Below are 14154 nucleotides of genomic sequence, written 5' to 3' on the forward strand. Positions count from 1 at the left end.
TAGTACTTCTATCTTGGTCTTAAAATAAGGAGTTATATTTTCTGTTTTTTTTTAATATTCCTTGTAACTATATTTCTTATGAAAAGTGAGAATATCCATTTAATTATTACAAAATACCCTCAAGGATAGTAAACTGTTGTCTTGTAGTCTGTTAGCAGATTTCGTATGAAACACAGCCTTTTTTTTTTTTTCTTATTGAGGGCTGTCACTCAAGATTCAAGGTAGTAAGTTTCTTATGTTTGCAAAATGCCAGTAAGTTTGAACTCTGCAAAACAGTAAATAAGGGATTTTAAGCAATAACATATTAAACATTGTCAACTGTCACATTATATGACTTGTTATTTTAATATAACCAAGTATAGTAATCTTATTTTTAAGTGGTGTAAATTCGGATAGGTTTGTTGCTGCTTTAGTAAACAGTCGTTATAAAATGTTCAGTCAGTTCACTCTTAGCAGTATATTTGTCATTTTTGTACATGTGCTTAGAGGATACATTTTAGAAAGAAAAAGAAATAATGCCACAAATATCACAAAGTCTAAGATTAACAGCAAAAATATCAATAGTGACATGTCTTTGAACCACTTTAGTAACATGCCTTAATATTTGACATGGTATGCTGAATAAATAAGCAGCATATTATATCTTAAAGCACTGTGAATTTTTAAATCTTTTACTAGGTCTTGGATTTTTTTGAGGAATTCATGTTTTGATTAAGTTTTAATTGAATATTCTCAGTGTATGACTAGAAAAAACCGAAATGTTATGTTACAGGTACATTCTCACCTGTTTAGTCCTTGCATCTTGTATAATGAGGATGTGGATGTGATTCCTACTAGCTATTTTTATTTGGCTTCTGTATCATACAGTCTCAAAACAACTTAGCTATAAAAAGAAAAACAAAACGCCAAACCAATATATACACAAGGTAGAGTAATCCTGTGTCTTTTCTGACAATGAATTTCTAAAGAGTTTGATTAAAAAATAGAATATAACAATTGGCAATAGCTATTCAAATGTAAGATTTAAAATTATTTTATTCTGGGCCTGGGCAGATGGGTGATTTGTATTAAATTTGTGTTTTGCTTTTGGGTATGTTTTTATTCCTACTAGATTTTAGTGCCTCATTTCCAGACACTGCTGTCTGCATTTTTCATAGACAATGCTAATTCTCTAGCAGATTGCACTTTACTGTTGAATTTTAGAACAATAAAACAATAAGGAGAGTGGGTGATTTTAACTAGATGAAGTGCTGCCATTGTAAATATCACTAGTAAAGGCTGAAAAAAAGATAGAACATGCATTTATTAAAAGAAAAAAATAACATAGTCATGTTTGGGATATGTTTCTTAGTTCCTTGCCGTTCTTCATTCTCCACTTTTACAGCTTCTAGCCATTTTTCAATTTTTTGTATTTCCCTTTTCTTATTTAATTAGCTAAATATCACAGTGGGTATTTAAAATTGTTTGATTCTCTGAATATCAAAACATAGAATCCACTTGTGTGACAGAAAAATAATTTTTCTCTACCTTTGCCCAGAAGCTCTAGGACACAGGTATTCCATCAAGCATATTGTACAAATTAGGCATCTTTAGAAACATTATTTTTTGGTTTGTATATTTATTCCAAATCCTGTGATCTTGACCTTCTGCTTGATTTGCTAATACAGGCAGAATCCCTCTAAAATGGATCTGCTGAAAATGGATCTGTTGTCTCCTTATGATCATGGTAGATTCCTTTACCCTTCATGCAACATCATGCAAAAAGAGCAACATATGAATTTGATATTCTTCTCAAAAATATTTCTAAAATAATTCCAAAAAAACACTTCACTTAGAGAACTACTTTTGGTTTTTTATTTTAGATACATATTAATCTTCTTTTGATTACAGTTCTATTTATAGTTGAAAGTATTGGGGAATGTTATTAGTTAGTAAATGCATTTTATTAAATTAATTATTTATATTAGCAGCTATCAAAAACTATGCTGGACTTGTTCCTTTTTCCTTTATATGCTTGTCATGTAAGTAAGAAAACTACAGGACATGATGTGCATTTTTACTATACTATTTCATTTGATAATGTTACAGTTCATATTTTTCACATGAAGACAGCAGCATTTGTCATTATAAAATGCATAAATAACTAGATATATTCATTAACATAATTTCCTATTTTTATTGATCTGACAGTAAGAATAGGGTTAAATAAAAAAGTATGATGTAATGAAAAATCATGTATTCACATATTTATGTGCATTATATACATGCACACATATACATATATACAAAACAGTGATACATACAGTAGTATAGACACATGTAGCATGCTAACTTTATCTAACTATTCTCCATGGAAACTACATTTTAGTGATCAGCCAATTTAAGAATAATACTGAAATGTAGCCCTGGTTCGTACCTGACATGTTTTGGTTTCTGAAATTCCTTTCCCAGAGAATTTTCTGTAAACAAGAGACATGTTTTGGTTAACAGCAAAAATGTTCACTTTTTCCCCTAGGAAGGGCTTCTCTTGATGGGCCTCTGGTCTGACCAATGTGATTGAACAGGTTTGTCTTCCTGTCACAAATCAAATTGTTCTGTGTAGAATGATATAAAAGGGGAGATATTTTCTGAGAATCTAAGGAGTCACTTTTTCAACCTTCTGAAGTCAGCGTCTTTGTGCTGCTGTGGTGTACAATAGCGACACTGAAACATCTGTGTTCCCTTTCCTCACAGCATCGGTGAAAAGTTAATTCCTGTTGTTAAAGGAGGAATAGAAAAGAAGAAAAGCATGCCATCCTATAAATCACAGAGTGGCCCATAGCCTTCATACTGTGTGTACTTCTTGTCCTGTTGTCATAGTAAAGGAAAAATAGTAATTAAGAAGCCTTGAAAAAGGGCAACAAGGATGACTAAAAGTTTTTGATGGCTTCTGAAGCAAGAAGGACTGGGAAAATAAGAAACCTTTACCCTAGAATGGCAGGGACATAGGGCAATGTAGCAGTGACCCACAAAACTAAGTAAAGTTTGGCTTGAAATCATATTTTCATTCTCCTTTTCCACATTAGATGTGGGATAAAGCTGGAAGTAGAAGTGGTTAAAATTTTTAGAAAGGGACATATTTTTCCATGCAACAGGTGAGACCTGTAGGTCTGTTTGCTGTACCATATTGACACAGAGCAGCTGATATGGGCAGGGATCTATGGAGACTGCTTAGTCAAAGCCCCTTCCTCAGAGGAAAAGAGAAGATATATGTTCAAGAGAAGATGCTGTAAAGTAGCGACTCACTGACTTCTACTGAACAAATCAAAACAGGCTCAGGAAAATCACCATTTGATAGAATATGGGAGGGTACCGGAGGACAAATAATGTGCACATTTCATATTTTTCCTCTGCAATCTCCTTATGGCCATATACAGGGTTATATGGTTCTTCACTTGAATCCACACACACTTTATTTTGTTTTCATGTAACCTAATACATACACACAATGCAAATATTCATGCTTCACTAAGTGTAAAGAACAAGGCAGCCAATTATGACATCAGCTGAATCCATCTTCTTATCTACATATAAATGGAATGGTATCTGTTCTCATAGATGAAACAGAGAGTACTGTGTACATATTCACAGCTCATACAAATGTGAGAACCTATTGTTTTATGACTTGCCAGTTTTAAGAGATTTTAATGGTCCAGTGAAATTGCTTCTTCCATATAAAAAAAATTACTTGCTTCTTACATTTATTTCAGTGCATTGAGGGACTTCGATGCATAGCTCTGTGTAATGTGTACTCTTCAACTTTAGTCAGACCTTGCAAGCTGTCTTTCACCATCTAAATGAAATGCAGATTTTCAATTAGCAATCTTCAAGCAGAAGCATGCTTTTTCTGTTACCCAGCATATAAGACCTCAGTAGGCCTCAAAACAAATACTTTACTATCAAGTCACTTTTTGAGTTGATAGGGGTACACACCTGTGTAAATGTTCCTCATGTTAAGCCTTTTGAAGTACAGGAGAACTTTTTGTATGTTGCCTGGAGGTACAGTTGACATGAACAACTTCAAAGAGTAGTTCTATTTCCTTTGGGATAAAAGACTGAATGTTCACTACTGATAAATTATATTTCTGTTTAAAAACACTTACCAAATCCTAATCAAGTTTGATTCTGAAAAGTATTTTTTTTAATACATTTGCCTAGATTGTTCTACTAGACTACACTTTAAGGGCCCCCCCCACAAAGGTTTGCTTCATACTAGCAGTATATTGTTTACCTTATACAAGTTCTATGACAAACACTTCCACATTACCATTTCTTATCTTATGTGCTGTCTGCATACCACAGCCACAGAATAATACATCTTCCAGACTCTAGTTTTTTCCTCATACAGCCTCTCCATGCTTGAATTGTTTTAATCCCTTTCCTAGATCCCTGTAGAGGTCCTAGATAATTATGTGGACTGCTGCTCCATGCTCAAACAGACCAAGAAAATTAGAATACATAGGTACTGGAAACAAGATGGTCTTAAATCTAAACTCTACTTCCTTATCAGCAGAATAAAAGAATAGATAGGTAGATATCATGATGAATGTTTAAATGTCTACTTTATTTGGAGGAAATGTAGAATAACAAATTCTATTTTAGATTTTTTCTGACTAAGATCTCATGACCTGAAGGAAAAAAAATTGGTATTTTTTGATCAGTAATTCTGTTGATCAAATAGTCACTCTTACTTGTCTTGAGTATAAAATAATCTTGTAAAGATGCTGTCAAAAAAGTTTCAGTTCTGAAACAAATTATCTAGTTAAATATCATCCAAAAAGTGGATTTTAAAAGCCCCAGTCCTTCTTTGTGAATTAGAAGATAGAGTCAAACTTACTTATGGTGCTATATATCTGTCAGACTCACAAACTTATAACAATAAATACATTAAATTATAACTTATAACAAGAAATTATGAAAAGAAGATTGAAAAAGAGAGAATGATCAAAAGTTTCCTCTGTTTTCTCAAAAAAAAAAATATTACAAACCCCATATGAGCTATAAAGTCCTGAAAAAGCACAATGAAGGTATAATATTCAAGAACATAATCTAAAGCAAGACCTCTTGTAGGACTGTTGACATTATTTTCACCTGATCAAGTGAAAGCACTACACAAATAAGCCTTCCAAGACACTTCGACTTCTGAACTTAATCAGCAGGAAGTACATGAAATGAACATTTGAAAAAGGCCAATGGAAGAATTAGTGGGGAAGGAAGAATATTTTTTTTATTATGATTGTGCTTACATTTTGAAATTCCAAGTTAACATACAGAATGGTCTGGGACTAAAAGATGCAAAAGTGGAGATGAGCCAACTGTGGATTAAATACAATGAGAGATTTCAGATTATTTTATGTAAACAGGTTCTCTTCCCCAGAATACTTGGAACATACCATGAAAAGGCTTTGGAATTCCTATTACATATTCATTATATCAATCATATGTATATTGGATTGAATTGTCTTCTGAAAGGCCCCCTGAGCCAAATGTTATCTTTATTATTAATTTGCTGATTCATATAGTGTTTACTGTTGTGGCAGCACCTTTAATTGAGATGGCTGAAATACAAAGGACGGTAGGTGGGCATCATTTCAGATGGTAATCTGTTTCCTGAAGCACTGACTCAGTGGCAATCTGCCCAGGATAGAACTGAATTACAATTCCCAACATCCCACTCATTTCCAATGAGTTGTTTTATTTTTAAACCATGAATTTGAAGACAGAAAGATATTTTAGATAACACACAATTCAAGGACTATCCCAAAGGGTATTTTCATATTCATTTCAGGAAGAAGCCTGTAGGGTTGTTCATGTAATCGATTCACACATAATTCAAGGAAAGTTGAAAAGTTCATTGTACTACCAAGTAAAATATCACATACATCCTAGCTAAAGCTGGCAGTGGTGCTTAGAGTTCAGGCGGCCTGACACTTGCCCATTACTGGACCATTTTCACTATTTCCTCTTTTCTGATCTACCAGCCACAAAATTGAAACATCCCAAGACATATCCACAAAACAATAAGGTTCTAAGCAATACTGTATTATGTCCCTTTACTGCCCATTCCACAGTGTGTAACAGCTATTAAGACTCATTATTTATTTGAATGCTTGTGGTGTTTTGCTTGAGTAGGAGATATTTCTCCCATTTTTTTTAATTCCAATTTTCCATCCTCCATGTAACTCCTATTATCCAGTCTGTAGATGAGCATTGTTCAGACTGCTTAAAACGTGTGAGTGGAAAAGTACAAAAGGAGTAGGGTTTGCATTTTAATATTCACAGTACAGGAGCAAACTTGATTTTATGATCTTTTTATGTTTCTTACTTCTATTTGTACACATTACTTGGAATAGTAGCACCTGCTGAATGACAGGAAAGGGAGCTATGTTTGTTTTCTAAAGCATATCAATGTAGGAATGGAAATCAGCTGAAAAAAGTCCTTTCCCTGGACCCCATCAGTAGAAACTTATATCAAGTATGTCACTTCTTTCTGCAGGATCATAACCATATCTTACATCAATCTACCTTAAGACTACCTTAGTCTTACAACACTCATGAAAACCTTGGCAATCTTAGCAACAGTAAAATTCTGATTATAATTGCTTTCAAATTCCCTGACTCTGGTTCCATGAAGTCCTCCTGATGGTCAATCCTGGGCTCAGAAACAAGTGCAAGGTAAATATCATTACAGTGTTTGGCATTAAGCTCCCAAGCAAAAGAGGAAAGAAATATAAGCAATTTCATTTAATTCAGAGGATTAATCTGTGAAAGATGAAAGGGTGCTCCAGTACCTAGAGCTTGAAAAAAGGAGTCTAGAGTGATGATGAGCAAGCAAAGAAGAAACAGGAGAATGCAAAGGACTGAATTTTGACAATAATGAGTTTATGAGACATCTGAGTCACAAATAGAAGTCTTTATGCAGGTAGTAGCTCACTGCAGAATCAAGAGAGTGTGAATTACTTTAGCATGCATCAAAAGGTCTAAGGTAAGCGATAATATTTTTTGAGTTGTCATGATATAAACACTATTTAATGTCTTCATCAATGACATAGATGGTGGGATCAAGGGCACCCTCAGCCGGTTTGCATGACACCAAGCTGAGTGCTGCAGTTGATTCATGGGAGTAAAGTACCCAAAGGGACCTTGAACATATTATTTTATAGGAGAAGACATTTATGTTTCCCTCTTAAGAATGTTCATTAAATAAGTTCTTAGTATTTGATATTTCCACAAATGTAGCAACTGAAAAAGGACTAAGATAGAAAGATATGACATGATAATTTAAACAGTCTATAAAGTAGCCTAATTTTAAAGCCATGTTACAAGTATATAAGATATAAAATTACAGGTATTTAGGCAGAAGTCTTTAACAGCTGGAAAAGGATGAGGATGGATCTTAGGATGTTGTTTTGGATATGTGTCTGTGCACAGACATTATGTAAATTACCTGTCATCTAAATTTGATTGCAAGTTCATTTTACCTTTGAGTACAAAACACATGAGTACATACATACCAATAACATAATAATTTTAAATATTTTAGGGTCACCCTATGTTAGACATATCCACACGTGATTCTGAAAAGCACTAGAAGATAACTCTTGAGATAGAAGGGTCTGATGTTAAGCAGTGAATGGTTTAGGACAACAATAGTTTTAGGCACTAGATTGAGCACCAAATCTGTTTGATTTCACATAGTACACATGGTATCAGTAGTGCCCTGTAATATTAACAAATCAACGTGTATTAAGGCAATTATATGACATTATTAATACCAACCTGCAATGAAATGTTCTCCCAGGCCCATCAACACATACACCTCCATTGTAACACAGAACTGAGTCCAGTGTGGACTCACTGCAAATATCAACATCAACTTCACAAAACCTGCCAGTGTACCCACTCGGGCAAGCACAAACAAATGCATTGATGGCATCTTGACAAGAACCTCCATTAACACACGGAGCAGATTCACATTCCTGAGAAGAAAAACAATAATACATTGATTACACATCTTTGAAACTCACTAGTTACTTACTCATCTCAACAACAAGTGCAAGAAACTGAATCTGGAGACAAGAAAAAGTATTGAGACTTTTTTATTGTCTGACAAACAGAAGTCTCTAATTTGACACAAATTTTTGTTTATATATAGATCCTCTGATTACAACTCACACTCACTATACTTGTTCCTACTCATTTACCTTGCAGAGATGCAAAAATAGCTTTATATAAGCAGTCTTACAGCCGAAAGTATTCAACCACACTCAGGATTAAATTTTTAAAGCATGTTTTCGAGCCACAGTCTATACAATTATTTCCTCTAATTTTTTACATTAGGGCCTATTGCTATAAAAGAAATGCATTAGTAAGGCAATTCTGCACAGAATAAAGAATTACTTATATAAATGAATGCACCCAAGCCTTTTATCAGTATTTCCTGATAAATGTTTTCTCATTATCAATTAATGCCTAATATTGCAAATAGAAACCTGTTTATGTGTTCACATAATAACAATTTCCTCTGATAAGGCAAAAGTAAAATTCATCAAATTCAAACAACACAAATTAGCATCAAGTTAATATTTTTCCAGAATTACAGGAGATTTTAGTTAGTGCAATAACCCGTGTAAAAAAATGTATGCCTGTCCTTGATCAGAGAAACCTAGTTTTTACCTTTATCCCAAAGGAGTTGTATTTTGCAGCTGCAACCCAGACAGTCTAGTTAAATCCAGTATTTTAAGTTTATTTTCACACTCCTGTAACTTCAGAAGGTTTAATTCTTTAAGGATATCCAAGGGCACTCACATTTCCTGCAGGTACTACAGTAGCTTTGACAGAATGTAAATGCAGATATCCATGGGGAATTGCAAGAAAACAACTGATTTTCCTATAAGGTCTCCAGCTGAGTCTATATAGGATGATTTATTAGTGAGCATTACATAAGCTGATTGAATTATATATACCACAGGAAGATGGGGATAGTCCTATAGACTGCCAAAACTCTTGTGTCTAGGTTCTAAAAGTAGTCTTTTGCTATATTAATTACATTTTTTGCTGGCAGACAGTAGTGTTCTTTTTTTGTTTTGTCCTGGGTTGTAGTATAGGATGTGCACAAAGTATTCTATCACCATCTTCATGAACTGATGAATACAATTGTTGAAGCAGTGCTCTTCCCAGGCCCCCCTTCCTCTGGGGTGCCTTCTGTTAATGGCCCATCAATGCCTTGCCATGACTCATAGATAACTCCCTCCAGGAGCTATCTCTCTTTAATGGGCCATCAAGGACCCACTGTAGGACTCATCATCCCATTGTGAGATGCTCCACCCAGGGGGAGGAGCCAAGCATTCTCACCTGAGTATAAGCTGAGATTTGGGACAGTACAGGCAGCCCTTAATCACTGTATTTCTAGAGGACCAGAACTACCAGACCTTTCTACAGGATCACAGCTTCAGGAAGACCACCTCACCTGGACTGCTTCCATCACCCGGCTCGGGCTGTATTCTGGCTCTGTCAGTGGCCTTTTGTATTATTGCACTTATTTTATTTTACCTTTTTTCCGTTTTCTTCTCGTTAAATTGTATTTCTGACTTGGAGCCTCTCATTCGTTTTGCTTTCAAACCACTACAAGTTTATAAAAAAAAATCTCAATTCTCAGTTCCAATTGACTTTTTTTTATGATTCCATTAACTTGTCAAGTCTTCTTAATTTGTATTCACTTGTAATCCAGACTACAAACCCAAAATTTATTTATTTTCATTAACAGAGTAAATTAAATCTATATCAGTTAATGGATCAAATTTTTACCTATTTGTGATTAAAAACTTAAAGTCAAAAAAATACCAAAATCATCCAAGTAACTAAAGGATAAATTCAGAGCTCAGACAAATATCCACAGCTTTGATTCAATACACTATCAGAGTTGTACCAAGTCATGAACAATGCAAAACTATTTTATTTTCTTCTGGGAAATGCATTGTTCTTTTAAGATTTTACAGTAAGATAAACGTCTGTTTGTAGGAAAGAAATCACACCTATCACTCACTTTCCAGTACATTCTGATGTGCTGCAGTTAAAAGTTTATCATTACACTTGCAAAAAACCAGAGTACACTATTACCACAGACATGCTGGTGGTCTGCACTGCTCTTAACTCATGCAAGAAAATTGTCAGTAAAGAGACAGAACTATGTTAAAAATGCCACAAATAACTTTTCCCCAAAGTTGGTGAGCTACTACACTAGCTCCAAACGCTGCAGTTCACAGTTTAAAGAACAAGGACATGAGATGACAAACTGAAGTTGCAAGGCAATGGTTACCAAATTTTGCCTATCTTAGATCCCACCAGAGACTGATTTTATAGCATGACATTAGGGAATAGCTGGCTCTGCAGAAAATTCCCAGCTACCCTGATTATCTGAAGACAAGTTCATTGAAACACCAATGCTATTTTCACTTTGTCTTCCTTTATATAATAGGAAATTGAATCTTAACTATGACCCCTAACCAGACAATTGCCAAATTGTAGCAAAAATAGTAGGGACTCACAGTCCTAGAAACATGGTTGATTCTGTACGGTAGGAGAAAAATACTTTATTGGTCACCTCAGTTGCCCAGTTCACAACCCAGTAAGATATCTTTTAACCTTTTCTTGCTTAGAAGTGATCAGATCAGGAAAATTGTCTCTGAATAACTAGAAAAATGAAAACTACAAGACTAATTTTAAAAAAGATGAGTTATTTTAGCTATTTCAAAATATAAATTTGTTGATATATAGCAGTGTCACAATTATGGACTTATACTTAAATTTGTACCTTCTGATTTTCATGGGGTCTTTTCAGTCTTTACTAAATCTGAAAGTTTAATTTGAATGGGAATTTAAAAATGCATAATTTTTAAGCTTTGAAGACAAAATCTTAATCTGACAGCAAACCTCTTAAGACTTTGTGCAACTTCTACTAACAATTTGCTAGCAATAGATGTTTAGGAACAAAAACTTAAAAGAACCAAAGCCACACACACACACACACACAAACACCCCAAACCCAAAAAACCAACCAAGCAAAAAAACCCCAAAGAAAACACCACAAAGAAAGTTATACCAAAATGAAACTGCCCCCAAAAGGCACAAAATTACTTTCAGCTCCGTTGGATTTCTCAGCAGAATTATTCCGTTTAGAAAGCAGAGAACATGCCAAGACCTCCAGATCCCGCTGAGCAGTCATAACACTGAGAGGTCAAGGGGCAATAACAATGACAGCTTCAGTCCCCAACTTGTTTTCTTCCTCAGGACTTTCTACAAACATCAACTACTCCTTTTAATTACTATTCTCTCAGATTTCTTGCCTTTTTTCAAGCCCTACTTTCATTTTTGGTTTCCTCTGAGAGCACTGAAAATCTCATTGTATGACTGGGGCCCCTTCGGCTGGCCCCGCTGTGACCAGGAGGCCCGAGGCTTCCCTGTGGCCCTGTGTGTGTGTGCCGGACTCTCCAGGCTCACACCCATCCGGCCCAAGCACCAACACGCCCAGCAGGCCTGGCACACGGCTTTGTTTAACACAAGGAATTGAGATAACTCAGGTATCCCCCTGGTGCAGTCCTGTTAAAACACCTTCCTGTGGCAAGGTTTCTCTTGCAGCGGGTGCGGGTCTGCGGGATGGGGCACTCTCTGAGGGGAGGACAGCGCAGCTCCAACCGGACACAGCCGGTTCCAGCTGGATCCGACCGCCCACCACGGGGTGCGGCTGAGCCCGTGGCCAGGGCAGCAGAAATGTACATAGAAAGCATAAAAAATGTGCAGAAAAGCATCAGAGACAAGAGTGAGAAAAAAAAAAAAGTGAAAAAAACGCCTTGCAGGCTGAAAGGTCAGAGAAGAAGGAGGGGGAGGCAGTGTCCACCAGGGATGCCGGGGAAGATCCTCAAGAAGACCACTGTGAAGCAGGTTGGCCCCTTCTAGGCCGCAAAGGACCACATCGGAGCAGATATCCACACTGCCACATATGTGACCATCACAACACAGCAGGTAGATGTGCCCTGGAGGAAGGTGCAGCCCATAGCCCATAGCCCATGCTTGACCCTGCTCCTGGCAGGAGCTGCAGCGTGTGGAAAGGAGCATCTGCAGAAACACATTTTCTGGCAGGTTGTAAGGAGAGTCTTTTAGTTTTTCACTGACAGTAATTTAATTTAATCTTCTTCAGGCTGAGTCTGTTTTTCCCTTGACAGTGATCGGTGACCATGACCAATCTCTCTGTCTTTATCTTGACCCACAAGCTTCTCTTCTTATTTCCTCCCTCTCTCCTGATAAGGAGGGGGAGTGCAGGAGTGGCTGTGTGGCTTGTATGGGTATTCATAGGCTGTAAAACTCACTTTTCTGTCCTATCAGAGAAAGTAACCTGTCCAAATGGAGCTGTAACACCTAGCTTTCCTTGCTCCATTCAAGGGCAGCTTCAGTCAAACCAGGGCTAGACATACTGAAGGAAATCAGGACAGAAAAGCTGCTTCAAAGGCCTTATCTTCTCATCTTCTTGTTCTGAAGGAGTTTGTTGCTTATGCTGTTACTGAAATACCCCAAAACATCCTTCCCTTATTTAGTTCAGTTGGGGTGCTCTGCTTATTCTCACATCTCCCTCAGTAAGGGATGCCCTGAACTCATACTTTACAGAATACCAATGCTCCCCATCCCAGCTCATTTTTCAAAACATGTATGGCTTTAATAACTCCAATGCAAAGGAAAGAAATCATTTAACAGAATAAAAATTATGCAATCGTAATTACTTGTATAGAGTTTTTATTAACTCTTCATTAGTCTAACACACTTTATTCTCATCCAAATATCTTTTTAATTTTCTCACATCTGATCTCCTAGGAGTAAAGCAGAAGGGATCCCTTTCAGCAGGCATTTCTTATTCTGAGTTTGTTGGGGTTTTTTGGTAAGCACAGACTTTCTCCATTTTGACCTAACATGTAATCCTTTGAGTTGACATGTTAACAGATAATGAACTTAGAAAAAAATTTTAAAATTATAAGGGAAAAGCTATCAACATGAACTCTCATCGGAATGCTGTGGAAAAAAAAATTCTAATCCTTAAGTCTTCAGAGAGGGGAGCTATGACTTACATTATGACTTATTAAGACAGGTGATAATTTCTCTTTTTATGGATAGTGGAAACAGATATTGTGCTAAGTCCTAGAATCTGTTTACTACAAAGCATGTAAAAAAATGTAGATTATAACAGGATTTAAATACTAGCTAAAATACTTCATGATAAGTCAAATCTAAGAAAAATAACACTTATTTTTTAGGACAGAATTTTTTTAAAAAACAATCATTGCATCATATATATAATTTTCAAATGATACTGCTGAAAACATAGTATATAGGCGTTAAAAATTATTAGACAAATTTATGGAATATAAATTTGTTTCTAGCTATGAAAAACAATAATCAATGTGAGTTCTTTGCTATAAAAAGTTCCAGAATTCTTGACGGCTTTAAAAGTGCTCTCAGGTTTACATAACCAACAAAAAAAATCAGAGAGAGAGAGAGAGATAGATAATGGTAGTGCACAGTTATTTCCATAAAAACTATTATAAATTGAGTATTTAACTCCCCAGAAAAAGTCAGTACAATAGCCATCTGGATTCCCTAAATCCAAATATATCCAGCAAGAGATAAGTTTCAACTTGACTACTGAGGATCAGTCACTGTAAAACTGCTAGAAGTTGGTCTTCCACCTCATTATGTTTTAAAATAAAACTTGAGGCACCTCTAACACATATGCTCTAGGCAAATAAAAATTAAATACAAGTATTAACTTCCATGGAGATGTAAGTGAATGGAATATACATACTTTTGACAGGAGAACCAAATGGTAATTTTCTGGCTTTATTTTCACTAAACTATGTTTACAGTAAATATAAATTGTAGATTTTCCTAGCATAGCAAGGCAATTTAAAAATCAAGGCAAGAAAGTGAAAGAATATTGAGATTTCTATTTATGCAGCTCTCTTAAGCGTAGATTTTCTTAAGAATCCATAGTTCAAACAATGTTATACAAGATCCACTACATTTATTAGAGCACAGTAATTTATTTTTTCTTCTCTGTATTTCCTGTTC

At 35.6% G+C, this 14154-nt stretch overlaps 1 protein-coding gene across 1 annotated transcript in view; it reads right to left on the reverse strand.

The window, feature by feature from the left end:
• Positions 1-14154, reverse strand: part of EYS (eyes shut homolog) — a 718715-nt gene that overhangs the window by 395198 nt on the left and 309363 nt on the right. The window contains exon 28 of the mRNA XM_066314978.1: positions 7819-8018. Coding sequence (XP_066171075.1) covers positions 7819-8018 — 200 coding nt within the window. The remainder of the gene's footprint in view (positions 1-7818; positions 8019-14154) is intronic.

This window comes from Sylvia atricapilla, chromosome 3 (assembly GCF_009819655.1).
Source record: "Sylvia atricapilla isolate bSylAtr1 chromosome 3, bSylAtr1.pri, whole genome shotgun sequence".
Taxonomy (NCBI): Eukaryota; Metazoa; Chordata; class Aves; order Passeriformes; family Sylviidae; genus Sylvia; species Sylvia atricapilla.